General features: G+C 46.2%; 2 protein-coding genes, 1 long non-coding RNA gene and 2 pseudogenes across 9 annotated transcripts in view; 2 read left to right on the top strand and 3 right to left on the bottom strand.

Moving 5' to 3' along the window:
* The first annotated feature begins 10838 nt into the window (after window positions 1-10838).
* Window positions 10839-12073, top strand: LOC144391105 (uncharacterized). The gene is made up of 2 exons (XR_013454986.1): window positions 10839-10979; window positions 11650-12073. It is a non-coding gene; the product is annotated as an uncharacterized LOC144391105 (long non-coding RNA).
* LOC120812576 (protein FAM185A-like) lies at window positions 11231-14194 on the bottom strand (annotated as a pseudogene). The gene is made up of 8 exons (XR_013454984.1): window positions 13646-14194; window positions 13392-13510; window positions 13059-13151; window positions 12784-12922; window positions 11999-12040; window positions 11818-11913; window positions 11601-11735; window positions 11231-11487 (listed from the first exon to the last, which is right to left on the bottom strand). The product of XR_013454984.1 is annotated as a protein FAM185A-like (transcript).
* A 1085-nt stretch (window positions 14195-15279) lies between these two features.
* Window positions 15280-17239, bottom strand: LOC120812575 (fibroleukin pseudogene; annotated as a pseudogene). The gene has a single exon (XR_013454980.1). The product of XR_013454980.1 is annotated as a fibroleukin pseudogene (transcript).
* A 220-nt stretch (window positions 17240-17459) lies between these two features.
* Window positions 17460-26118, top strand: LOC120812573 (lysine-specific demethylase RSBN1L-like). 2 transcript variants are annotated; one of them, XM_040168684.2, is made up of 8 exons: window positions 17460-17994; window positions 18239-18361; window positions 18722-19398; window positions 22367-22504; window positions 22636-22778; window positions 22963-23130; window positions 23233-23341; window positions 23731-26118. In XM_040168684.2, exons 1-8 carry the CDS (start codon window positions 17505-17507, stop codon window positions 25408-25410), a joined length of 3528 nt encoding a protein of 1175 aa, XP_040024618.2. In that variant the 5' UTR covers window positions 17460-17504; the 3' UTR covers window positions 25411-26118. The 2 variants fall into 2 exon arrangements, with proteins under 2 accessions (XP_040024618.2, XP_040024617.2); XM_040168683.2 differs by having other exon boundaries at window positions 17461-17994; window positions 23230-23341.
* LOC120812574 (transmembrane protein 60-like) overlaps window positions 19733-27724 on the bottom strand; it is a 29730-nt gene continuing 21738 nt past the window's right edge. For 3 of the 4 annotated variants that reach the window (XM_078097664.1, XM_078097665.1, XM_040168685.2), the window contains exon 2: window positions 21681-27588. In XM_078097664.1, the coding sequence (XP_077953790.1) occupies window positions 27083-27487 (405 nt within the window). In that variant the 5' untranslated portion in view covers window positions 27488-27588 and the 3' untranslated portion in view covers window positions 21681-27082. Of the gene's footprint in view, window positions 20609-21680; window positions 27589-27724 lie in introns of those variants that run through there. The other variant, XR_013454981.1, reaches the window with a different exon arrangement.

The raw sequence follows: 27724 nt of genomic DNA on the forward strand, positions 1-27724 counted from the left end.
AACAATTTCGTGGAAGAGGAAGAGGTTATGGAAGAGCTCGTGGCAGATCTGACTTACGGGAATCAAGCGTGTGTTGTGGACAACAAGGACATTGGCGAGCAGAGTGTCCTGAGCACATGAGGATGAGACACATCACACGTCTGACTGAGGGAGGCAGAGGGAGGGGCGGACCCCAGAGACGGAGCACCCTACCACGATGAGAAAGTAACACACCCTACACAAGCTCATAAACAAAACAAATAGCTAACACAACTACACACACACACACACACACACACACACATCTTAGATTGCATGTCGAGTAACTCATTTTTATATTTAGAAATTCCCATAATTAACATTGATGATTTCTTGCCATCCGGTAACACTTGTAGTTGACTCAAGAGCATTTGGCATTGTGTTTGAGCTCAACATCAGATGGCATTTACAAAAAAAAAGACTAAATTGCAATTGTTTTAGATGTTTAACTACAGTCCAAAAACCCTCCTGTATGTATATGGATGAAAACTACTAGCATACTTTGATGCATTAATTACTCATGACCGTGTAAAAATTGCGCATACACACACGGTAGAAGATTACATGCATGAACAGTCATTACATTGCACATCCCATGTAAGCACAGGGCGAGATAGAAGGTATGTGGAGGTACAGCATGACCAAAAGTTGGAGAAAGAGAGATTATGGTTGAAGCATGTGTATTGGTCAGAGGAGGCTGCTGCGGTGTCTGTTTCTCTCTCTCCTTCCCAAAGGAAAAAAGGGTGTTCCTCGATTCTACTCCACATTTCATTGGCTAAACCATCTCACTGGGAATGACAGGATCTTGGTCCATGGTTGCAACAGTGTCTCGGCCTAAAGTTCAGACTGGGTGCAGAGGATCCTCATGGAGAGTATAGCGCTAGTGGTAATGTAGATCACTCGAGTAGTGTATACAGAACAGTAGAGCTCGTTGAGGAATACATACAACACGCAGACTTGTATAGCCACCCAAAAAAGAAGACATACGCTGTTTTTTTTTTTTTTATATCGGGCGCGGTTATAAATGGATAGGATGTCCAGTGGGTAACCACGAAAGTCAGGTGTATTCCACAGAAGGGCTTAGGAACATCTACATAATTTATAACTCCCTGCAGGGTCGGCCCATCTAAATTATGTGGCTGATATGATGATTTGCAGCCCATCAAAGGAGGCTTGTAAAATTGACACAATTTGGCTACTTAAACATTTGGCAGAGAACAGACATAAGGCTTGCCTCAAAAAAAACTTAAATTTGCTCTAGAACAAGTGACTTATCTGGGACATGTGATCACAGCTGAGGGCAAATCCCTCTCTCCCAAACGTATTGGGGCAATTCAATTGGTACCAAAACCAATTACAAAAAAAGAACGATGAGTTATTTAGGGATGATTTCATACAGTGGATCCCAAATTATTCAGAAAGAGAGGCACCTCTCTCGTTCATGGCCTACGGTAAAGGCCTCAACGTGCATGACAAACTGACTTGGACTACTGAAGCTGAAAAGGCTTTTCAGGACTTAAAGACTTCCTTATCACAGGCCCCGACTCTGGGCCTACCGAGACCCGACTTACCGTAGACTCAGTTCGTAGACCAGAAAGACTGATGCATGACATCAGTTTGTGTCATCTTCATGGAGGGAAACTTAGGCCTGTTGCCAACTTCTCCTCAAAACTTGACCCTGTTGCTTCGGGTCTTCCTCTCTGTTTGCGAGCAGTGGCAGCAGCCGAGAGAGACATTTTAGCATCATGTGACATCGTGGGATTCTGTGATGTCACATGTATGGTCCCACATGCTGTCTCCCATATCTTACATGCAGAGAAGATTTCTCACCTCTCTGCTCAGAGATGGTTCAGGTATCATACGACATTGTTAGAACTGCCTAACGTAATTGTCAAACGATGCGATGTCCTTAACACAGCTACACTTCTAACTGCAGATGATGGAGAGCCTCATGATTGTGTCGAAGTCTTGCAGCAGACATGCATACCAAGGCCTGATCTGTTGGACACACCTCTTCCCAATGCAGATCTTGGGCGGTTCGTGGACGGCTCCGCTTCTCGCTCACCCGAAACAGGCGGCGGCCAGGAAACAGGGGAGCGGATGCAGCGGCAAAGAAGGCAGCCTCACAGGGCTTCCTTTTCCCCTTCACTCAAATGCTTTCCACACCGACCAATCCTAGTCCTTATGCCGATCTTCCCACACTTCAGTCGCTTGCCGGTGCACAGGAGCGTTCCCTGTGGAAACGATCTGGTGCCATTCTTGAGGGCGGAAACTGAACAGGGCCAGACAGTGGGCCTTGCTTGCCACATGCTCTCTTCCACATTTATGCTAAGTTGTCTCACGGAAGAGATCACGTGGGCAAAGGGGAGATGTGCACTGCTTTTAACTTTAGTTTAATTAGTTTAATTTTAACTAATTATTTGAATACAGTTTATACTAAAGTGTAAACAGTCAAATGCTCGAACAGATCCCGGATCCAGGAGACAAAGGAGCACCTCCATCTGGTTCCGGTTAAGGGGTTGCAGGGTGGAGAGCCCTCCCCCACTGCAGTGTTCCAAGACACCGACGAGCCCGGTAGAGATGGCAGAGACAGCAAGGACGGCAGCCACCTGGAGAACAGCGATAAAAGACAGATCTCCAGCGCCAAAGAACACTTAGGAAGCATAGTTGGAGCCTGAGAATGAACATGTGCATATCACTGACGCTGGCCACATTTGTGCTGATTCCCCTCACGATCAATGAACTACAACCTCCTTATGTGAACATCACAGATTCCAGCCTTCTCCACTTCTCCAATAGAGAATTTCAGGAAGGGAAAATAAGTTTCCACTGTCCAGCAAAACAATGCGACGAGACAGAGTGTTTGCTCTACACAATCGAACATGATGCATGGGTTAAAATAGAAAGTCACGTAGTTGAAGTTGTGTGTGTTCCCGGGGTAAGAAGAAATAGAGTATGTACTGTGTGGGTGCACGGAACATTTGATTTAGCAGATCCACCATTCTGGTGCAGTAAACCACGATCGGGTCAGGAGATACCAGCCTACACTGGCTCCAGCAACTGGAGGGAGACGTTCAAAAGAACTTATCATCCTGTCAGTGAGACACAGCCTAAAACAGTACCACCTGAAATAATTTACGAAGCCGGTAAACCACAGGCCATGACCTCCCGCAGGCCAGAACAGCCCCCCACTAAAGCAACTTGGAGGCAAAGGTTGATTTCTTTCAAATGTCAAAAGGGGGGTGTGGGAAGGAGGGTTGTAAAGCTTACATGTTACGGCTGAGCACGCCGCACTTAGGTCACTGGTCAGTCCTGAACTCAGAGGACTTTAGGACAAACAACACTTGCACAGTGACTCTAAGTCGTAAATATGACACGAGTTGGGAATACCCGTTCTGGTGCGCTCAACTTGCAGACTGTACGACGGAGCCAGCCCACTTTCACTCAGCTAGATTGGCAGTATGCATGCAAAGTAAGCCTTCAGTTAAGAGAACTTCCAACCCGTATACCACCGTAAGAGCATGACAATATTGCGTTGACTATTATGAATGAGTTTGCCAATGAAAGGAATGTCTCTAATTGTTGGATATGTCAGCATATGCCCATTTCATCTAGAGCACCTATGCTGGTTCCCGTTCCATTCACGGAAGCCGACTGGGATGTCATGGGGTGGCCTGAGCTATCTCATCGATTTGTGAGTAATGATGAAGACTGTTACACTCCTCCACCGCACACGCCGACAACAGCGCAAAGCACAGTTGCCTATGAGGGTGGAAAGTTGTACGTTTTGCAGTTAAGCGGTTCAATCGTGAAAATAGACCTATAGGTATTAATCAAGTGATGTTGCTTAGATTAACCTATTACAAATGATATGTCCAACAGGGGTTACGATATCAAGTGCAAATGGCTCTCGGGGAGACTAATTGCACACCGGACAGTGAAGTGTTAAAAACCTGCATGTACTCTCATACCAAATACAGCATCTATTCGATTGGAGGTGGGCATACAGGGCATCCCCTGGGCAAATGATTTTAAAGTCACACATTCAACTTGGAGTAGACATAATTGTAATAAACTTTTGATCCCAACCAGACCTCTGAGTAGAGATTGTACCAAACCAGCACCTCCCATTCCGGTCCATCCCTTAACCAACGTCAGCCGTTGTGTTAACTTCTATGCTCTGGATGATTTTATCTAGGTACAAGTGACTGTAGTTATGATATTATCAGCTTCACCACTGAATCCAAAGATCTCGCTTTACCGGAACAGGTTTATTTAGTTTGTGGCAACATCGCTTATAGCTGTGTTCCAGTCATAGGGAACCTTCATAAAAAGTCAGATACTGGGAAATGCTTTTCAGCATACCTTGTACCCCTAATTAGACAGGCTGACTCCAAGGAACTTGCTCCATTCCACGTACGTCATAAACGTGCCATTTCACTAGGTTCAAGGATTTTGAGCATTCTAATACCATCATCAGGGAAGCCGTCCGACTGAAGAAGGAGGCAACGGACCAGCTCTTCACTCTTTCCAGGATCATAGAGGGGGCTTGGGAATATGCTCATCCAGTCTACATGTGTTTTGTGGACTTGGAGAAGGCGTATGACCGGGTCCCCCGAGAGATACTGTGGGAGGTGCTGCGGGAGTACGGGGTGAGGGGGTCCTTGCTTGGGGCCATCCAATCCTTGTACGCCCAAAGCGAGAGCTGTGTTCGGGTGCTCGGCAGTAAGTCGAAGGCGTTTCCGGTGGGCGTTGGCCTTCGCCAGGGCTGCGCCTTGTCACCAATCTTGTTTTTGGTTTTCATGGACAGGATATCGAGGCGTAGTCGGGGGGGAGGAGGGTCTACAGTTCGGGGGGCTGCGGATCTCATCGCTGCTTTTTGCAGATGATGTGGTCCTGATGGCATCTTCCGTCTGTGACCTCCAACTCTCACTGGAGCGTTTCGCAGTCGAGTGTGAAGCGGTCGGGATGAGGATTAGCACCTCTAAATCTGAGGCCATGGTTCTCAGCAGGAAACCGATGGATTGCCTACTCCAGGTAGGGAATGTGTCCTTACCCGAAGTGAAGGAGTTCAAGTACCTCGGGGTCTTGTTCACGAGTGAGGGGAAGATGGAGTGTGAGTTTGGCCGGAGAATCGGAGCAGCGGGGGCGGTATTGCACTCGCTTTACCGCACCGTTGTGACGAAAAGAGAGCTGAGCCGGAAGGCAAAGCTCTCGATCTACCGGTCAATCTTCGTTCCTACCCTCACCTATGGTCATGAAGGATGGGTCATGACCGAAAGAACTAGGTCACGGGTACAAGCGGCCGAAATGGGTTTCCTTAGGAGAGTGGCTGGCATCTCCCTTAGGGATAGGGTGAGAAGCTCAGCCATTCGCGAGGAGCTCGGAGTAGAGCCGCTGCTCCTTTGCGTCGAAAGGAGCCAGTTGAGGTGGTTTGGTCATCTGGTGAGGATACCCCCTTGGCGCTTCCCTAGGGAGGTGTTTCAGGCACGGCCAGCTGGGAAGAGGCCCCGGGGAAGACCCAGGACTAGGTGGAGAGATTATATCTCTGCACTGGCCTGGGAACGCCTTGGGATCCCCCAGTCAGAGCTGGTAGATGTGGCCCGGGAAAGGGAAGTTTGGGGTCCCCTGCTGGAGCTGTTGCCCCCGCGACCCGACCCCGGATAAGCGGTTGAAAATGGATGGATGGATGGATAATACCATCGTATGGCACCTACAGGAGCCAGGAGGAAATGATGGCACTCTCAACAACACTAGAAAGACACATGATAAGACTTCAATAGCACTTTCCGAAATGCAGAAGGAAGAAATGACATCAAACACATGGTATTACAAAATAGAAGGGCTCTGGACCTCGTTTTGCCCTCGCAAGGCGGGGTATGCAAGGTAATTAACACTGAATGCTGCACTTACATCTCTGATGCAACATCGCAGTTTATGATGTGGTGGCAGACACAGAGCAAGGCATTAAGGAATTGCTCGAAGACCACAGCTGGAATCCTTTTGGGGAAATACAGGCACGGGTTGGATCATGGGGAACTTCTCTCTTCTAGGAACTGCCATGGGAACTAGGGGGCATCATTTTGTCTGTAATTGTTATAACCCCAATAGTAACTGTTTTAAAGCTCTTTGTAAGGAAGGTTGTTAGTACTTATGTATCAGTTTGACAGACGAGTATTACTATGCAGCATCCGGTTCAGAAATGGACTCCACCATATCCGGATAGCCTTGACAGGGACGACGAATGTGAATATTGTGCTTAACTGGACGATATTTTATGTGTTGGTGGTTTAAGTAAATGTTCTCATGTACTTTGAGTTAATGATGTATGTTCTACGATGTTTTATGTTTAATTTTTCATTCTTGATTTTGAATTGATCGTTTAACATTTTTCTGATTTCTTAGTTGTCAAAGAATGACAAAAAGAGAGGGATGTCGGGGGAGAATTTGTTGAGGTGCATGTTATGCGAGTCTCAAGAACTCGTATGTGACCTTTCTTGTGAAACTCGTGACCTGACCTAGTCCACGATGAAATCCATATGTGACTTGGACAGATCATATCATGTTCTTCTATTTACCTTTCTCCTCTGTTTTCCTCTCTTAGTCAAAATGATTGACTAGGTCCCACTAAGAGGGTCGCGCAGGTTCCCAAAAGAACATCTGGTTACCATTCCTCGAACCTTCAGAGATGTATAAAAGCTCCTCGTCCCCCATAGAAACTTTGTCAGATCTTCCTGCTCCTTTTCTGTCCCTTCTCAGCTGAATTGTAGTCACTTGACTTCCGTCTGTGCTTACGACTTGTGCTGATGATTTCTGTATTCTTTATCTTTTTTCTATATTCTAGTTAGTAATAAATACTTAATCACAAAGCAAGCTCAAGATACTTTTGATTTCTCACATGGGCTAAATCCACAAATTTCCACCACATTTAACATATTGTTGATCGTATTTCCGATTAGTGTCTCCATGTATATATGAAAGATTTAAGTGGATATCTTTTTAGACTCTGCATAACTTATCAGTCATAGCCCTGTTTGTTTTGGATTCACATTCGCTGGCAAAGGTGCAGTTCTGGCTTGGTTTGCTCTGGTGTTTCTGTCCAACATTTCTCCATAGATAATGTTGTGCTTCAGGATGACTATGTTGGGAGTAAGAAAGTGGCTTCTTACATCGCACTACCCTGCAAAGTGGCAGAAGTCAGGGAATCCTGCCTGTTGCGATGTGGGTACTGAACAATTGCATTTCCAAAGTGAGAGATGGTTACTCGGTATAGATCATTCACATGTTTCCACCTTTCCAAATGATCATTTATGTCATAGGGTTGTTTTTTCCTCAGATCTTCCAATATTTAGAGCTGCGAGATTTGCTGAATTATGCCGAGGTGTGCTGCACATGGACAGCTGTCATCCAGTCAGGCCCACTGTGGAGTCAGGTCTGTACTGGGAGGTTGGTTCATCTATTAATCCACGGTGCTGTCTACTTAGAGGAGCACAAATGTTCTCTAATGTGTGTATCTGGTAATTTCTCTTTGGAGAAAGACTGGGTAACAGACTGCACAGTGAGGCAGATTCTGTAGCACTACCGTCCATTTGTCACCCACCTAAATCTGCGTGGCTGCACGTCTCTGAAATGGCCCAGCGTGAAATGTATAAGTGAGTATTTCACTTTCTGTTTTTACAATACCCACGTTTCACTCAGCGATGCATTGACACAGACAGATTATGGAAAGAATGTTTCACAGTCTATAAATTGTCAACTCTTATATTCAGATTAATTAAGATTCACATAAAGACAGCAAACATGAAAACAACACGTAAAAATGTTGTTTTTCCATCTGATACAGACAGTGTTATTCATGATAGTGAAAGGAGAAGAATGAACAGAAAACAAATAGGCTTTTCAACATCAAATTTTAGGACACCGTTTGACGTGATTCAGGAGAGCCTGATGATCTGGTACTTCTGCGGCCCCCTCAAGTGGCTCGGCTCCAGCTCCTCCAGTTCTCCCTGCACTTCCATTGCTGTGTTCCATAGTTCAGGATCTGTTTGGTCTTCATCTGATCTATTTGCACTCAGAGAGTAATGAGAAAAGACCTGAAGGAGAGGGAGGGGGCGGGTTTTATCCTATCGGCTTTAGCCCACCCACTCACCATGTGCACTGTCCATAACACACACGCACTGCTGCATAAAACATACTTTTCCTCTTGGGAATGTGGATCAGTTTGCTTCCAGATGTTTCGCTATAACGGCCTTGACAATGTGAGCGGCGAGGAAAAATGCTTCCAGGAGAAGGATTCATGTTTCACACACAATTTCCTCTCGGTCCTTCCAAATAACTGTAAATGGGTTCAGATACATTTCTGCCGGATGCCCTTCGGTTAGGGTGATTGTAATCAATGAGATGCCCACGTTATCAGACAGCTGTTTCTTGGTACGTTTTTTCTCAACATCCAAGCCCTGGAATGTTGAACAAACACAAACACAAAAAGAAATGAATGACAAAAGACTTTGTCAACTCATGTACACGTTTTGTTTCCACACACACTCAAACCCTGGCAACAGAAAAGGTTGCTGAGTCGTACTCTTTTCTAACAGGCACTAATTGCCAGATGTCCCTGTCTGTCTGCTATTTTCCTGCTCGGCGCTCCTCATCTTACCGACTTTGCCTTTTAAAAGCCATTGCTGAGGTCGCCGAGCTAAAGACTTTTAGGACACAGGGTGAGATCGATTATTCCCACATCCACAGAAAATAGAAAGGCAATTCAGTTCTAAACATTTGGTGTGTTCTACTCCACATGTCCACTCTAGAAAACAACCAACTCACAGACTCAGGCTGGAAGACCCTGTGCAGCAGCCCACCGGGCCTCTGCAGACTCCAGGCTGCATCCCTTATGGTAGGGTGTATAAGGGATGGACGGGGGGAGTACAGGCCAGTAGTGGAGGACTTTGTGGTGTGGGCGGGCAGAAATCACCTGCTCCTGAACGTGGCCAAGACCCGAGAGATGGTGGTCGACTTCGGGAGGAAGACGACGGCTCCGCTACCGCTGAGGGTTCTGGGAGAGGAGGTGGTCATACTGGAAGACCAACATGAACGCCGTCTACAGGAAGCGGATGAGTCGACTCTTTTTCCTGAGGAAGCTTTGATCCTTCCATGTGTGCAGCAAGATGTTGGAGATGTTCTATGAGTCTGTTGTGGCCAGTGCTTTGTACTTCGCCGTGGTCTGCTGGGGGAGCAGCATTGGAGCCGGTGACACCAACAGACTTAACAAACTTGTTAAGAAGGCCGGCTCCATCATTGGCTGCAAACAGGACAGCTTGGAAAAGGTGTTGGAGGGGAGGTCACTGAAGAAACTGTTATCCGTATTGGATAATCCTGACCACCACCTGCTACAGGGACAGCGGAGCACGTTCTCCAACAGACTCCTTCAGCTCCGCTGTCACAAGGACCGATACAGGAGATCATTCCTGCCCAGTGCAATAACACTCTACAATAAATCATCCCAGGCTAAATAATGACAATAATAACCCTGTACTGCTGTTATGTTGCTGCTCTTCTGATCGATCTATCTATCTATCTATCTATCTATCTATCTATCTATCTATCTATCTATCTATCTATCTATCTATCTATCTATCTATCTATCTATCTATCTATCTATCTATCTATCTATCTATCTATCTATCTATCTATCTATCTATCTATCTATCCATCTATCTATCTATCTATCTATCTATCTATCTATCTATCTATGACGGACACAACGTCATAGATAGATAGATAACAACCTCAACAACCTGCACAGCCTGGACCTTTCTCTTTGCAACACGTGTGTGTGTGTTTTTTGCTGCCGTAGTACATTCTATGTGTGCTGATGATATTACGTGGCGTAATGGGTAGACTACGTGTATTTTGGGGTGTGTAATGCTGGAGGTTCCTCATCCACCAAACCGAGAGAGCTGCAGTCTCATCACAGACACATGTGTAATGAGGATTGCGCAAAGGTATGTGGTATGACTTCACACACCACACAGACTCATCGCGTGGCGCTTTGATGAAGAGTCTAACGTAGCGGCTTTCTGTTTTGTTTGTGTGTGTTAATCGGATTGTGTAAACCGTATCATCTCAACTTGAGTTATTGTGAGGGACTGACTGATGAGAGTGTCGAGTGGTTGAGTGGCAGCTCCGTTGGCTCTCTCGACACGAGCGGTTGCAACGTCATGGATCAGGTATTGTTTCTTACTGACATTTTTCTAAAAGAAAATACAATGTGATGTGATCTTTGTGTTTGTAATTATAGGGCCTTGCGTCTCGAGGGAATTCACTTGAAGACATTAGTTCTTGCCGAATGTCTCACTGATGTTGGCATGGAGCTACAAATCAAGTTAGAATTTCATCGCCTAGCCAGATGTGGTTCCCAGTGTACTTTCTTTTCTAGCGGACAGGAAATAACTTGAAAAAAAGTCAATAATGTCTAAAGTTGTTTAGTTTTACTATCTGCTAAGAGATGTGAATAGATTACGCTGCATTTGACTTCTTGAAGTCATTCACCAAACATCTCCGTCTCACTCATGTCGTTTGTTCCTCACGAGGGGAGAAGCTGTGTAAGAGCGCCAGACATCTGGAGCACGTTGACGTGTCTCACTGTGTGGCTCTGACGGACTCTGCCATTTAGAGCAGTTTCATTTTACTGCAGAGGTCTGATCACACTGCGGGTGTCCCAAAGTATACACACTTTGTCACACACACACACAGACATTCAACTGCCTTTTAAGTGTGCATTTCCCCCCCAAATGTTCTCTTTATTTTCCCTCCATCTTGCTTCAGGGGATATCTTCCCGCAGGATGGCCGCTTTAAAGCTTCAGCCACATCACTGGGAACAGAGTACATCCATACTGGTTCAGATAGAACAAGGGTCAAATAGTGCCTCCACTCACAAGACCCATCAAGACTGATGAACCCGGTAAGTGGCAGAACAGCAGTCAGTGTGGACACGTGCAGAGAGCAATTCTTTTTTTTAAAAGCACTTGAAGTTCTGAGTGTGTTAAACGTGTAATACATTATTGGTTAATCCTGTGTTTGCAACCTGTAATGCATTTCACACCTTTTATTAAGGTGGCTTTTACATACCGTACATAGAACATTCAATCGTTGGCAATATTAAAACCACTGACAGTTCATCACAAACAAACACTGGTGTGCAGTCCAATAGTATACTTTCATCACTTTTTTTAATGCATACAGAATATCTGTTTAATACAGTACATAATATATTATTTATTTAAAGTACAGTATAACCTGAGCACAATGTTTTATATACCTAATATACAGAAATATCTGTCTTGTAGACCTCATAAATCAGCTCACCAGCTTCAGCGATTCAAACCAGCTTTGTGTTTTCAGCCTGACGGAGTTTCTGTCTGCCCGAACTCTCACACACTGGTCAGCTTGGGGCTTTCCATTTATATAACCTGAGAGAGAAGTACAGTGAAGGAAGATGAATGTTTTGTGTTGACTTGGTTGTAGGACTGTTTAGTTAATCAACTTGCCGCGAAGTGTGATGTAATGAAAAACAACTGCTCACCAGTAACTGTGGTTTGGCCTTCAGTTGTGTTGTTTATTACTCCGTGCAGCACAACATCTGGGCTGATATCCACCGACGTTCCACACAGCTGCATCTCGGCTTTCAACGAGGAGGGGACGCGCACGCACACCACTCCTACACAAAACAGAAGAATGAGCGATAAACACGGAGAAACACTCAGCGAGAAGGAAGGTGAACACTTATACTGCAGGTTTACCTTCCTGACTGTGGAGTTGGGCGCTGCCACCGTCTCCCACATGGACGTCAATGGCCCCGCTGTGAGAGGAAACCTTAAGGAAGCTATTCGAACCATCTGCCGAAGGAGAAATGTGTTTGGGTTTTAACGACCACCGTTAGATGCCATACGGAGTTCATCATGCAATCGGCAGCTCGCTCACCGATGACTGTATCTCCAGACATGTTCTTCACGGTGGCGTCGCCTTTTTAAGGAATTAAAGCACAGTCAGTTTTTTGATTGCCGTCAGATATTTTTCCGCTGATAAATTACAACATTTATAACAATTCACCGCTAAGAAAATAATCGATCGCAGACTGTATGCATCATAATCCAGAAGATAATGGTTTTCATGTATTCCATATATTCTATTCTAACATGATGCCCTTTCTTCACTTCGCCCCAAAGAACTGTTTGTCTCTGTAAAAAATATCCTCTACATCCAAATCTTAAAACCAGTTTTACCTGATTTACGGCCACTTCAAAAACAAACATGTAAAGAATTTGTGCTAAATTCCAAACGCATTGAATTTAAATAGGGTGGGTTTGGATCACAGCCAGGGATTCCTGACATACCAAAGTGCTGCTTTCAAACCTCATGCAGCGGTGTCCAGATGGCTTATGGACAGTGGAGGTTCTTATAAAAAAAAGGACCAACTGGCGGAGTGAACTACGGGTAGCAGATCAATTACAAAATATACAAATTAAATTGGTATTGAGGCAGGCTCAGATAGCGGAGTGGATTGCCTGTCAACTGTAGGGTTGGCAGCTCTGTCCATATGTTAAAAGTGCCCCTGAACAAGTCAGTGAACAACAAATTGATGCAAAACATATGTTGTTTTTGACAAACAAGTAATGAATTCAATGCAACATTCTCATGCTCTACATTTGAGTTTGGCTTCAGCCCCGACAACCACACAAACAACATAGATGCTGCTGTTTGCTCACCGTGCACATTCCCCAGTTCGATTCTCCCGGAGCAGGAGGAGATGCAGCTGGATTCAGCATAGATGGCTTTCACCTTTAGAGGGCCACGTTCTGTTGAAATATTCATTTTGTTCCCCTGAAGCTTTTTGACATTCACCGCCTGCAAACATACAACTAAATCACTGCACAGGACCGTAGCCAGGTGATGTTTATTCCAACTGGTTTCAGTCTCCAAATTATCCTCCATGCGGCCTGCTGCCGCCCCCTAATGACTACTGAGTGTACTCTGTCTTTACGCCGTCTCCACGTGTGCTGATGTCCACATTGCCATGGATAGTGCCCACCCCCGTGACATGTCCTCCATGGGACTGGACCTCCACCCGATGACCCTGAGAAACAAAAGAACAGAAACAGATGAAGGGAATTCAAGACATCATCCATTCTAAAACAACAGTCTGAAGTGGATTGTTTCATCTTAACAGGTGTTAAGATTAAAAAATAGGACAAATATCTGCAACATTACTGTATCAAAAGTTTGAATAATGAAATCAGTCAACATGATGCAGCGAACATGTTTGTGCATCTCGGCTCGGTTTTACATGTCTCGTCTCCCTAAAGCGTCATTTTACGTTGCCACCACCTTGACAGTGCAGAAAACAGCTTCCCTGCTCTGTCTGCACCGTGCAGATGTCACACTCCATGTTCTCCACTTGCACGTGACCCTTTCCTTGAGTGGTGATGAATAGATCTGAGAAAAGAAGGCCGAAGGTCATCAGACAGTATCCTGTCAACTGCTTAAGAAAATGATGCTGACCTGTGGAAGCAAATGACCGGCTCCAAATGTCCATTTCTGTAACCTGGTCACTAACAGCGGGACACTCACTGCTCTTGATAGGCGCAGTCAGACTGATGGACACGCTGCTCTTGACCCCCTCTGCGGAGATGAGCAGCTCTTTGCTCTGGTCGTCGTAGTGGACGCGTAGGTGATCCAGGCCGACCTCCTGCTCGCTGTCTGGTCCGCTTCCGGGTACGCGTGCAGGTCCAGCGGGCGGACGGAGATGCTGCAGCCAAGCTGCGCGCGCACCGTGCCGAAGGCGCTCGCCGCCAGGGCCCACCGCTTCACAGGTGGTTTTACCCCCTTGTGGGTTGGAGACCTCGTGCGGGGGACAGATACGGAGAAGAACCGGGAGGTGACCAGAGGACATTGGGGGCACGTGGGGGTCCCCGAACAGACCGCGAGGGACCAGCAGCGTAGAAGTGTGACAAATCCCGGCCGAGCTGCTGAGCGCCAAAACATGTCTAACACCTCCTGGTATCGAGGAGCTGCTCTAACGTTACACCTCGCGCTGCTACTTCAGCTCAGTGGCACCGACACGCTGGATACGCAGGTTGCCATTCAGTCAACACGGTCCGTCCAGTCCTGTGTTCCTCATTCGGCCCTGGTGGGGATGTCAGCGAAAATACTGCTAATTCCGGTACGAGTTTTCAGATTAAAAGCGATTAAGAAAAAAAATATAGATTGAGCTTTTGTTTGTAATTGGGTTTACGCATATATTTGAATGAGAAAAATGTTAGCAGATGCGAGGGGGAAAAAACAGCCAATGATGATGGGAATTGTAAATAAAAAGATACAAATTGAGACTTGTACATTTCTGTTAAAACCCATTTTATTTTGAGACAATGATTTGTTTCAAAGTTTGTTTTGTACATTATATTTTTACTAATTTAAGAGATTAGACATGAAAGCCCACCTGTTGGACTTTGTAGTCGATATCCACAAATACATGAATTACTCATTGTAATTACATTGAATTTCCATACAATGAAACACTTCAAGCCTCAACCTTTTGGGTGCCCTGTTTTCTGGGGCCGCAGGGCGGATAGCTCTGTTTTCATCCATTTTAGATGGAATAATTTGCCAAATTACCAACAGCCTGCAACCTCCTCCAGATTTTTTGGTTCCTTTATGTTGACGGCAAAATACTTTACTTCCGGTCTTAGTCCGGGACAATGTAAGACAATGTAATGTCTTGACAAGCAGGAAGTTGCAGTGTTGTATAAATATATTTATATATGTATAAATATAAATTTAAGTGTTGTCCCATCAGTATCACCGGAGCAGGTGACGTTAGTCTCTACAAAGGCTGTTGGGAACTTGTGTACTAAATAAAGCATCAAAGACGTGTCTTTTACGTAAAGAATGAGAGACAAAGGCAAAACCTATTTGTTTTTTGTTGTTTTTTAACAACACTAACAACACAGTTGTTATTACAAAAACATATATCTTCAATCAACCTTCAACTCGCTTTCCAGTAATTCAATAATAAAAGATCATCCACTGCTTCATACGCGTCACATACACTGAAAAAAAGATTTCCGTCTCTCATTGTTAATTTCCAATAATAAAAAAACACAAATATATTAGTATTAAAATGTTATAAAAAGTTACAATGTAATTCTAATCATTACCTTTGTAACTATGTACATCCTCAGTTATTGTCATATTATCCTGTGAACAAATGATTATTGCAGAATCAAACACCACAAGGCGGTAGCCTTGTGTTAGTAGTAAAAAATAACTGTGTATAGACGGCTTTATTAAATTTATGGTTTATGTTTTTTTGTTTTTTTTCAACTTGCACTGGTAGAGTCAAGGTTCATGGTGCAAAGCTTATTGGTCTGATCATCATCCTGACAGTTTTAAATGACTGCCTTTGATTGGTTGGATAATACTCTGTGGATATGTTACGCCACGTTTCCCAGTATATCCCATCTCGCACTCCCTTGTAGCTCCCCAATCAAACCACCAGCCTGAACTGTAGTACGCCCCGCAGTTTCCGGATGGATAGCGGTCGTTGTCCCTTTCCGGCGTAGTGAACGCCCTGTTGTTGTGATCATAACTTTTGCTGAAGCGGAGAGCATCACCAGCGGTGCCCGAGTAAGCGCCTACCGTCAGTCTGTAGCGCATCCTTTCACTTCCAACCCTGAAGTGCTCGTATTCTGCGTACTCCATCACGCCATCAAAGCCCTCCAGCTCCACCAGCAGCACCATGTCCCTGTCCCGGGTCAGCAGGTGCATCATGTTGTTGCCCAGCCAGAACTCCCCTCCATCCAGCTCCCCGAAGCCTGATCGGTACTCATCCCAGGTGCGGTTAAAACTCACGCCGCCGTCCTGTCTGCGCTGCAGCAGCGTCCATCCTCCCGCATCCAGCTCCATGTCGCAGAGGACCTGGAAACTTCTGCTGCGGAGGTCAGGGGTCACCAGGTACACTCCACTTTTTTGGCCCCCTCTGAGCAGTTGGTCGGAGCAGTCTCTCACCGTGGTAACTATAGAGTCAAAACAATTAAAAGGATCATGAACAGCTGTTTCACATGACCTCCTGAATAAAACATGCCCTTCTTTAGACAGTGATCTAACCAATGTCCGTTTACTCATTTGTTAGAGGGGGAAATGTTATCTTGCAGCTTTGATGCATCCGTGAAACGTATTAAGTGAGGTCACAGTGCAACAGGTCAGGGCAAACGCCATGAAAACATTGAATGTTTTTGAAGAATTTCCAGGTGGACCGTGAAAGTAATTAAACAGACACACTTTACTCATGTTGCGTCTTTTTAGAGATGGTCAAAATAGCACCGGTATTTTCAAAGTGTTGAATAAATCACAAATATAACACACATGTAAACTACATTTACTGAGAGCAACTACTTCAATAGGAATGTGCAGCATGTGGATTCATTCCTTTGGTTTAAATGAGATTAAATTATTCACTTGGTTGTAGCCGTTCTTCACTGAAGAATGTTTTAAAGCTCTACGTCTACAGATAGTTGTGTTTTTATTCTTAATCACGTGTGTGAAAATTCTTCCTTAGCCATGATGTGTGGCACAAAATGGATCTTAGGTAAATTTCATACGTGGTTCTTCAGTACTTACTGTGTGGTCCCCTATCTTAAGATCCTTTCAGCTCATGACACACCAGTTTGCTGAGTGAGTAATACACATTTAAGATTTTAAATACTACTTAAACTGCTACACAGTAAACTCTCAGCCAAATGATTGTGATGTAATGTCAACAAAACCCAAACGGGTTTCATAAGGTTGGTTGTAAATTTCAGAGAATTAAATTGTGAAGTTGCATCTGCCTCCTCTCCTCTCTAGATTTTTTTAAATTCTCTCTTTGTTAATTAATTTATTGACTTAAAAAGTAACCATGAAAGTGTTGGTGCTACATGCTACCTGTGGGAAAGCTTTGTTAATAACAACCCACGTCCAACCTACATAAAGTTACCCACGTTAAGTGGAAATTCATAGCAGAACACACGTGCAAAAGAAAAACCTGCTCAAAAGCTTAAATAGCATCAATAACATATTTTGCCTTTAGATGGTTTGAATGTGGATTGCTTGCTCTCAGGCCTGTTGCCTCCTTGGTTCTCCTCTGGGTGGTCTTCTGGAGGCGTTTTTCTCCATTTTTAAAGACTGGGAGTGATTCAAAACTCAAAACTGACAAATAATTGAGATGACGAATCAGTAGACGCCCTCTGTACTGTTCAGTACCGGTTGTTGTCCTGCAGGGTTGAAAGAGGACGTAAACAGCACGCGCGTCGGCACGTAGCCCCGAAGCCCCGCCCCCGGCTCAGCTCTCCAGCACCTTTAACGTGCGTCGGCACGTAGCTCGTAAGCCCCGCCCCCAGCCTAGCTCTCACGCACCAGTTACGTCTGACCGTAAAAAATAGAAACTTCCAAGATGGCCGAAGCCGTGGACTCCATGCATTTCGCAGCAAACAGCAAAACAAATTCCCCTAAACCCCTGATAGCTAAACGACCGCCGGAGAGCCGCCCGCAGTCTTCCAGTGACATTTACCCGCCGACCCCTAAGAAGGTGCGGGTGGAGGAGAAGGGCCTGAAGCACAGGAAAGTGAACGGGGAGGTGTGCGCAGGGGAAAAACACAACGGGAAGCAGAGTTGTGGGAGCCCAGCGAAATGGAGTTTCGGCTCGGCCAAGGCGAGCCACTCCACCGCCGCCGCGGTCCCGAACACTCCCGCGCGGAAAATCTTCAAAATCAGCAACTTCCTCGCCTCGCCCCACAAGGCCAAGAAGGCGAAAGAGAAACGGCCCAGGGAGAAGGAGAAGAGCAACGAAGCGCCGCGGAGCGCCGCCGCCGACGTGGGGAGAGTGAGCCCCGCTGGCGGCCATACAAAGACCGAGAACGGAGACGTGAAGGCGCTCCGGAGAGGTAGGGCGACGCGCTCGCTGCTCACCGCGGGGCTCCGACGAGCTCTTCCCGGGTCCAATTGAAAAAACAACACCGCAACGAAATTATTCAGTCGGTTATTACATAACCAATATGCCCCCCCCCCCCGGTACTTATTAGGCCCAGATGGTGATTTATACACGTGGAGATGTGTGTTCCTTCTTGTTGTGTCGCTCAGCGTGGATGTTTCAGCAGCGTTTCGTCTCTTGCTTTCTGCTCCTCTCAGATCACCACGCGAAGGAGAAGGACGGGGAGAAGAAGAAGAAGGAGAAGAGCAGCGAGTGGAAAAATCACATGTTGACACCTGTAACGTTGCATGACTTTGCGAGAGAAAACGGAGAAGTGAAAGGTAGGAGTGACGTAACGCTGGTCAGTTGTGAGGAAAAGCATTTTCCATTATTTTGGGATAACTTCGAAATAAATTAGTCCTCTGCAGGTGTTAATGGTAAATCCCTTTGCTCAAGTCGTCTCGGAACATTTTCAACATGAAATAAGCATCCAATTTATAAAATATGTCAAATGTGTAGGTAATGCGGTACAATGTTTTGCAACAATATACAGCTGCACTAACCGTAACCCAAAGTTGTCAAACTTCACATGCAATCTCAAGGATATAAAATAGATACTTCGCCAGGTGCAGCTGGTGATCAGTTTTACGTGATGCTCCACCTTGTAACTAACTATAAACATTTCTTGTCCACCAATGTAGAGACTAATGAGAAGCCCAACGCTGGGTCTGAAGATGACCTCCGGCTGAAGAAACTCAAGAAGAAGAAGAAAAAGAAGCACAAAGATGGCGAGCGAGTGAAGGAGAGGCACAGCCGACCCAAAATGTACCATCGCTCATGCCAGACAGTGTGTTCGGGGGTGTCTCTGGGTCCGCCCGAATTCCTCGGCCGGATTAATGGGAACAACAGCGTTAACAGCAGCGGTCTGCTCCGCGCCTCCTCAGCACCACAACAACACCGTGAACCTCCGGCTGTTTCTGCCTCCATCACCTCCATGGTCAGGGAGAGACTCGGATACAGCTCCCCGCTCCACTGCACCCCGTCCCCGGGCCTGTCGGGCCTGGAGTTCGGCCGCCTGATCCACGTCGAGCAGCAGGCCAACGGCGGGGCATCCGTGGCGCACGCCTACACCGAGCAGCTCTCCGCTCTGTCTCCGGCGGAGATGCAGCGCTTCGCCCAGGAGTTCGTGGCCCTGTCGTTCAGCGAGGACGAGGCCCAGGCGGCGTGTTTTGTGATGGGAATCGTCCACGGAGCGGCGTCCTACCTGCCGGACTTTCTGGACTACTTCTCCTACAAGTTCCCCAATGCGCCGGTGAAGATGGAGGTTCTCGGGAAGAAGGACATAGAGACGACAACCATGGTCAACTTCCACTCTCAGGCAAGATGTTTTTTGTGTTATCGTTCCTCTCTTCAGCAGGGCAACGTAGTTTGAAAGCTCGACTCGACTGGAAGTAAGAAACGCTGTGTTGGGAGCGTTGGTTTGTGCAGCGTTAAGACAGAAGTGTGTGTGTTTGTGTCACGTTGTTTACAACTTCACACGCTGGTTTCTTGAAGAACTGTCCGACTGATTGATGTGTTTGAGGCGTCTCGCCGTGACGCCGGTTTGCTTTGTGTCGTCTTGTTTTCTACTCCAGCAGTAGCTGAATCTTGTGGGAGAAGATCTTGTTTCTTTGACGTTGAGTCACTTTCCAACCTCACAGTCAAACAATTCGAAAAAGCCAGAATTTAATTTATTGATTTGACAAGAAGAAACATGGTAGAGATCAGGAAGGAAATGTGAGAATAACATATATTTTTTTAAGTAATTGTTTGTCGAAAAGACCTTTTCAAAAAAATGGCTCAACAATTTTTGTTTTGTCCCCGAGCGTTAACATATAACGCTATACTGACATCATATACTTCCATCTATTTTCAAATGAATTATCTGGAAAACAGTATCAGTAAGTTATTTACTGCTTATTACTGATTAGTACTACAACAAAGAATACACCCACACTACTACGTTTTTGTCTAAAACAGCGGTTTTAAAACAAGAATGATCTGATCTCCACCCACAAAGGCGCTTCAGCATCGTTTGCAAAGTGGTTTTGGTCCACACCTTCACGGGCGTAGAGGAAAATCACGTTTCATGCGCTGTGACACACGTTACAGAAAATACGACAAAGTAGTCTTTAATAATGAACGGTAGGACTTGATACTCCTCCTCTAAAGTCAAACAAAGCTCTAACGCAGGTTCTGTCTCTCTGTCCCACACATCCAATTTACTTTAAAATGAACACTTAGCAATCAGTTTACTTTGCTGTGGTCAATGGATGCAGTCACACACACTCTCACTCATTTTCTCTGTTTTGTTGTCCTCTGTTCTCTCACCCGCTGCTCCGCCGTCGGCTGAAGTCACACTGGAAAGCATTCACGCTTTTGTTCCTTTTGCACTTTATTTTCTCCAATAGTTGTGCAGAACAAAAAGGGGCATTGATAAGAAAAGGGACAGGCCTCCGTTCTTGTGTCCGCCGTCCTCCTCAAAGCTGTGAGCCGTGGGCTGCAGACGCTTACAGCGGCTTTCTCCTCCGTAACAAGGCCGGTGACTCCTGTAATCAGTTATCATGTTAAACCAATTATAGTTCATTATTAAGCTGTTGCCTGTTTCCTCCAGAAAAAAGTGTCATGTGATAAGAACGAGACGTTGTGACGGCAAAGACCCGATCACGTAGGAAACGCGTTTCTCATGGGAAAGTGTGTCCAAACTTTTGACTGGTACCGTATGTGCGCCCGTCTGCACGAGGTGTTTTTCACACTTTTTTTACGTGTTCGTTCTTGGTATTTGTTTTTGACGCTCTACAACCAGCCAGGTGTGGAAGCTTAGAAAGGCATGTGCTTAAAAGGGAATTAAATTATATTTCTCCGATTTTAAAGTCACCTCAGTCGACGTTTGTACCTAACATCCTTTCAACGTGTTTTTATAAACGGAGAGGATGATTTTAGTAGAGGAAAACGTAGTCACGGTTCGTTCATCCTGTGTCAGAAAAACCACAAACCCAATAGAACCCTGTATAGTTTTGTACTCAAAACGTGGTTCATTGGAGAGAAGCACCACGGCTGCACGTGCAAGCGATGGATGATCGATTACATGCAGCCCTTCCATAGCTGCCCCCCACCAGCCTAAAATTTGCACTTTTTAATGACACGGCACAGTTTGCTAAAAGTGTTTTGTTCCCGCGGCCCGTGAGTCACGGACGCCGGGGGGTCTCTTCTCACTTTGACAATCACACTTTTGGAGTCTTGTGATGCTGCAGCCTGTTATCACGTTTTTTATTTATTTTATATTTAAAGTGGGATTTACTTTGAGAGAGGATATAGTAAACATCTCATCTTAGACCTGCTGCATCTGGGCCAACGGTCTGGTTGTCGTTACTGTCGGGGACGCCATGTTTTAGGTGTCCACGCTCAATGTGCAGTTTGAGAATTTGCATAAACTCTTGTAAGTGAACACATTGGATATTTTATCTATCATTATCATCAGTAGTATCTATTTTTGTTCAAAGGCACACACATATACACATATATACACATACACACACACATATACACATAGTCATGTCTATAACCGCTCTTCTCTTCCAATGTGTGACGAGGTTGGGGAACACAAGGACCTCCTCTCCAGATCCTTCAGGCGCTTTATTTAACTTCAATTAGCATATTTTGCATTATAAATATTCATTGGGATAAAGTCATAATCATGTTATATAAAAAAGATATAGAATATAAGTACAGTATACAAGTCAACATGTCATCAACGTCTTGTGTAGTTCCACACAGTCAGGGCTGGACTGAATGTCACTTCTTTTGAACAGAATGATGATACTAAACATGTGAAAGTGATGAATGAATGAAGCTTTAAGCTTTGAGCTATTGAGCACATTTGTTAAATGTTGCAGAAAGAAAACACTTCACACTAAAGCTTAAAAAACACACTCCCTAATTCTGACACATAATCAAACCTGCTGTTAAGTTGTGATTCAGTGAGGTTTTATTCGGTTGTGATCGTTCGTTTCCACAAATGTGCCTGAAAGAATGTGGTGCACATTCACCTCTTGATGAACGTTAAGCACCTTGGCGTTCTGCCAAGGACCAGCATCTTTGTATTTCAGGTCCTGTGAGCTGCTGAGCGGATGCTGGTTGAACTTTTAACTGGGCGCCTCGTTAAAGGCAGGTGTGGCGGGAAAACTCCTGCTGCCCCGCGACCACGCTGGCCTTGGTTCTACGACCAACGGCCGTGATGTTTTGAAACAGCGACGAGCAGAAGAGCGTGGGACTGATCTCTCCCTCGCTTGCGCTCCCTCCTGCAGGTGAAGCGGACGTATTCCCAGGGGACGTACCGCGCCGGCGCCATGAGGCAGGTGAGCCTGGTGGGTGCGGTGGATGAGGAGGTTGGAGACTACTTCCCCGAGTTCATCACCATGTTGGAGGAATCGCCCTTTCTGGAGGTTAGTGTATTTGTTTTGTCTGCATGTGCACTCGCCCTGTGTCTCTTATCCCCGTGTCTCTGGTCCCCATGTATGGCCACAACTTATTTACACTTATTTGGCCTAAAGTATCTCACCCTACGTCTACGCAGCGGACTCTGCCCTGGGGAACGTTCTCCAGTCTGCGGCTGCAGAGCCCCACCGAGAGCGACGACGGTCCCATAATGTGGGTCCGGCCGGGAGAGCAGATGATCCCCATGGCCGACATGCCAAAATCACCTTTCAAAAGGAAAAGGTGGGTTGACTTATTGATCCTGTAAACGTCAACCGGTGCACAGCTGCTGTTGTCTCACCTGCATCTTTTGTTTGAGCTTTCCTTCAAACCAGTTCTTAAGAAAGTAATACTAATACTAAATAAATACTAATAAAAAAACGTGCCCTTGGACGTACCCTGACCGGTGTGAATAAATTAATTCCAGGTCCACCAATGAGATAAAGAACCTGCAGTATCTACCCAGAGCCAGTGAGCCCAGGGAGATGCTGTTTGAGGACCGGACGAGAGCCCACGCTGACCACATTGGTCAGGGGTTCGAGAGGCAAACTACCGCTGCCGTGGGTGTGCTGAAGGCTGTCCGCTGCGGAGAGGAGTGAGTACACGGCAACATCCGTTCACCTCATCGCGTGCACACAAACGCATTTGTATCAACCACGACCTCAGATCTGTAAACAAGGCTTTTGCGTTGCAGCAGTGCCGCTCCCGGGCGGATCACCAAAGACGTTGTGTGTTTCCACGCTGGAGATTTCCCAGAAGTGGTCATGAGGCTGCAGCTGGACCTCCACGAACCGCCGCTGTCTCAGGTGGGTCAGCATTATTATTGGTGCCTCGTGTGATGCAGTAACATGACTAGGTTTTTATTTCCACTTATGAGATCAAATGTATCAAACAGGAGCATTTAGCTGCCAAAGAGACATCTATTCCCCTCAGGACACCCAACAGCAAACTTAAAGACTTGCTGAATAATAATATTGCTCTGTGTCTGAATCTCAAAATATCAACTTAATACGGTTAAATGGCAAGTTTTATTTGTTGCATTATCCCAAACAAATGAAGCATTAAATGCCTCAGACATTCCACTTGTTCTCTTGGTTTATCAACTCACTCGGCACACTTCTACCATGAAGGAATTAAAACCTTAGATCGTTGTATTGGGGGCTCACTAAATTGAATGTGTTTGCTGCCTCTCCAGTGCGTGCAGTGGATCGATGACGCCAAGCTGAACCAGCTGAGGAGGGAGGGGATCCGATACGCCCGAATCCAACTCTACCACGACGATATCTACTTCATTCCCAGAGGAGTCGTCCACCAGTTCAAAACGGTCGCTGCTGTTTGCAGTCTGGCCTGGCACATCAGACTCAAACAGTATCACCAACATGAAGAGAAGGAGGACGAAGACAAGTGTGCACTCAGAGAAGAAACCTTTCATATCAAAGAGGAGGAGGACGAGGACGATGAAGACAGCGATGAGGAGGTTGAGAGGAGGTACTGTGAGCCTGTTGTGCAGCCGCTGATGAAGCTGCAGCACGTGGACAATGAGCGGGAGGAAGAGGCGCCCTCACAAACTCCAACTTGGGTTTTCAAGGAGGAAGAGCAGGAGAACAGAGCCGAGGTGAAAGGGTTGTTAACGACGCAGTTTATATCATTTGTCAACAAGGAGAGAGAGGAAGGTGCACTCGCTCACACTCCAGCGGAGCCTAAAACTGAGGCGAACGAGGAAGGTAATGGAGGGAGAGATGGAGGTGCAAACCCACGTGAGACACTGCTGAAGGGCAACGGCGAGGCAGCAGTGGACAATTCATCCTTGAGGTCACTGCAGCAAATGAGGAAGGAGAATGAAGTAGAGGAGGAGAGGCAGCAAAAGACATCTGGTCACGGTGTAAAGGAGAAAACTAAAGATAGTTCAATGAGCACTTACAACTCCCCACAAATCAAAAAGGAGAAAGATAAAGGAAGAAGAGAGCGCGATGAAAAGGAAAGGTTTAAAGAGAAGGAGAAGAAGGACAAGGAGAGGAGTAAAGAGAAGGAAAAAGACAAAAAGGATAAGGGTAAAGACCTGGAGAGAGAGAAGGACAGGGTGGGAGAGCCGGAGAGAGTAAAGGGGGAGGGAGGAAGAGACGGCGGCGGTCCATTGAGGAAAAAGGAGGAGGAGGAGCGGGTAAGAGAGGGCGTTAAAGCCTCTCAAACGGCTGCGCCTGCACAGAGAGACGAGAAGTGGGCCAAGGAGTGGGACTTAAAGACGCAACCCCACATCAAGAGAGAGAAGGAGCACGATAAGGACAGGGGAGTCACACAGGGGGCGTTGGCCTTGCGAACGCACCTGGAGGAGGCCCGCGACGCCTGTTTGCACAAACACAAGTCTTTGCACGGCAGGAAGGAGAAGAGCGGTCACAGGGAGAGCAACGCGTCCAGCGCACAGGGGCCGCCGGCGAAGTCGGGGAGAGAGGACGTGAAGGCGGGCGTTCCCAAACCTGCCAGCGTTCAGGTTAAGAAGGACGGAAAGAAGGACAAGGACGCCCATGGCAGAGAGGAGAGGAAGAAGTCCAACTCCGGGGCAGCGCCACCAGAACACAAACCGCCGCGGACACTCATCACCTTTGACCTCTTCGAGCCGATGGAGGCTCACCAGACTCTGGCCCTTTCCTTCACAGACAGTCGGCCTAAGAGCCACCACCACGCTGACTCCAGAGGCTCCTCCTCCAAACCCGTATCGGACAATCGGACAGTTGTGCCCTCAAAAGGTCCAAAAGTGAAGGACACGGTGCAGGGGAAATGTGTCCCGCCCCTACAGGCCACTCGACCGCCGCAGCACTTGTTAAAACAGCCCCTTAAAACACACACAGTCCAGACACAGAAAGACTTATTAATATGAATGTCTAGATGTCTAGTCTTTTTTTACTGTACAACTTACTCTGACGCTTTGTTAAAGTATTTGAAAATGCATCTTTCCTCCAGACAACTGCTCTTTTATGGGTGTAATTTACGTGGTCACAGGCAGATTATTCCTGTGAGGGCGCAGGAAAAAGGATGCACGCTCCAAGTATTTTATCAGCGCCTAAGAATGTAAGCTAAGTAGCTCACTTCACGTTTGTTAGCAAATGTATGTAGGCTCTATATAAAACGTTCTTAAAGCAACTATTTAGGTACTAGACAAGCCAATCTGAAAACAACCCTCCTTATTCCAGCTATAGGGAATTCACTGTTTGGGACACTGCTGAAATCCTCTTCGCCGCGTTGCTTTAGTAGACGGGCATTGTTGTTTATGGCGCTCCAAAACCGGAGAAAGTAGTTGTTTTCGGACTGGACGTTGGTTGACTCACACAGGGCTGTAAATGATACTGTATGTATCAAAACTGTACATTAGGTTATAAGCACCAATGCGAGAAATGTATACAAAAATTGCATATATTTTTTGTAAGACAAGTTTTGGTTCCATAGAACTTATTTATATCATTTGTCTGTTTTTATTTAAAACCAATGTATGTGAAAATGATGTTGTAAATACATTTGATTTCCTAAGATAAAACTTGGTATTGTGATTTATACTCTGATGAGAACCTCAATAAATGGTTCAAAAATATTGACCAAGTCTTAATGTCTCTACTGCATTTCAGATTATTAAAGCTTCAGTATTTGTCTTTTTTGCTACTTGGTTTAGGTCCAATAGTAAAAACTATTGTAATGATTGTCATGAACTAAGATGTCACAATAGTTGATCTACAGTTAGAGGAAGTTATGGTTTAGTGTTCGTGGCATTTACATCCTGGGCTGAAAGCTACAGACACATGGGATTGTACATCACATGGGAAGAAGTTTCCTTACACAAATGATTAGATTAGATTGATTGAAGCTGTTCCTGAACCTGCTGGTCCGGGAACGGAGCACCCTGTAGCGCCTCCCAGAGGGGAGGAGGGCAAACAGTCTGTGGCTGGGGGTGAAAGCTGTCCTTTTCGATGCCGCATTCCCTCCGCAGACATCTCTTGCTCTGGACAGGATGATCACATAGTGACGTACATGCTTTCACAAACAGAACATGGTTTCGTGTAACCAAGTGGATATTTTCATACTGTTGATACACATTTACTTCCAGTGTCAAAAGGATCCCACAATTAAAAGGTGAACTGAAGACACAGCATTTAGTGTAACGCGTAACTGATTTTAGGACAATAGGCAAACCCAGTCTTACCCGGCAGTACAGGTTTAGCTTACGTAAAATAATCTATTGCCCTTGACGAGCTTGAAGGCAATGTGAACGCCACAGCAACGTGAAGACGAGAATTATTCAAAAAAACACCAAACTGGGCCCCAACCCGTCGACTTCACTCGGTCTGCGACCTACAGTGATTTAAACGCAACTTCAAGCAGACAGTGAATTCCACGGGGACGTTGACAGAGACACCGTATTAAATGTAGGTCCGTTCCCGTCTTACCGACCCACATGAGACCGGCAGCGGACCGGACCCCAATCCAGGAGGCCAGAAGGGTGCATCCCAAAGCGAGAGCTACCCGAGCACGACGTCTCGTAGACTCCGTGTTCTCTGTTCTCATTCCCTCCTGTAGTAGAAAACGCTGTGTCCGAGGTCCACCAGCGCCCCACCCAGCAGCACCCACAGAGGGACGCACACCACGCTGACCCACAACTCAGTGAGCCTCTGCAGGCGGCAGCACAGCGTCAGGCAGAAGGCCAGCTTCAGCAGTAGGGCCGTCAGGTACCACAGCCGCCTCCTCACGCTCTGCTCGCCCTCGCGGGGGTCCGGGTCCGGCTTGCAGCGGCCCGCCATCTTCACCATCAGCATGAGGACCAGGATGGTGTCGAAAGTCCAGACGGGGAGGAAGACGAGAAACCAGTTCCAGTCGATCTTGGAGTCCAGCTTGAGGACCAGCATGATGAGGAAGATCAGGGCGAAGATCCACGAGAGGAGCACACGCTGGGCCAGGGACATCTTCATCTACAGGAGGCCGGCGCGGAGCCGGTCTCACCCACCCAGAGACAAGAGGACGTCCGACGAGACAACGCGCAAACACACGCACGCACACACAGTGAAGTGATCTGAAAACCAGAACACAGCACCCCAGTGAGCACAAGACGTAATTTCAACGTTGAAATATGGTTGAAATCGGGTTGAAATGAGGTCTGAACGTCTAAGACCTCATTTCAACGTCTTTTCAACCGGATAAAAATGGGA

Source organism: Gasterosteus aculeatus, chromosome Y (assembly GCF_964276395.1).
Source record: "Gasterosteus aculeatus chromosome Y, fGasAcu3.hap1.1, whole genome shotgun sequence".
Taxonomy (NCBI): Eukaryota; Metazoa; Chordata; class Actinopteri; order Perciformes; family Gasterosteidae; genus Gasterosteus; species Gasterosteus aculeatus.

Bases quoted from the DNA above. Each gene is read 5' to 3' on its own strand.
- LOC120812573 (XM_040168683.2), top strand. From the start codon at position 17,505: ATGGCCGAAGCCGTGGACTCCATGCATTTCGCAGCAAACAGCAAAACA. The intron at 17,995-18,238 runs GTAGGGCGACGC...TGCTCCTCTCAG, and splicing joins CGTGAAGGCGCTCCGGAGAG to ATCACCACGCGAAGGAGAAG. The intron at 18,362-18,721 runs GTAGGAGTGACG...CCACCAATGTAG, and splicing joins AGAAAACGGAGAAGTGAAAG to AGACTAATGAGAAGCCCAAC.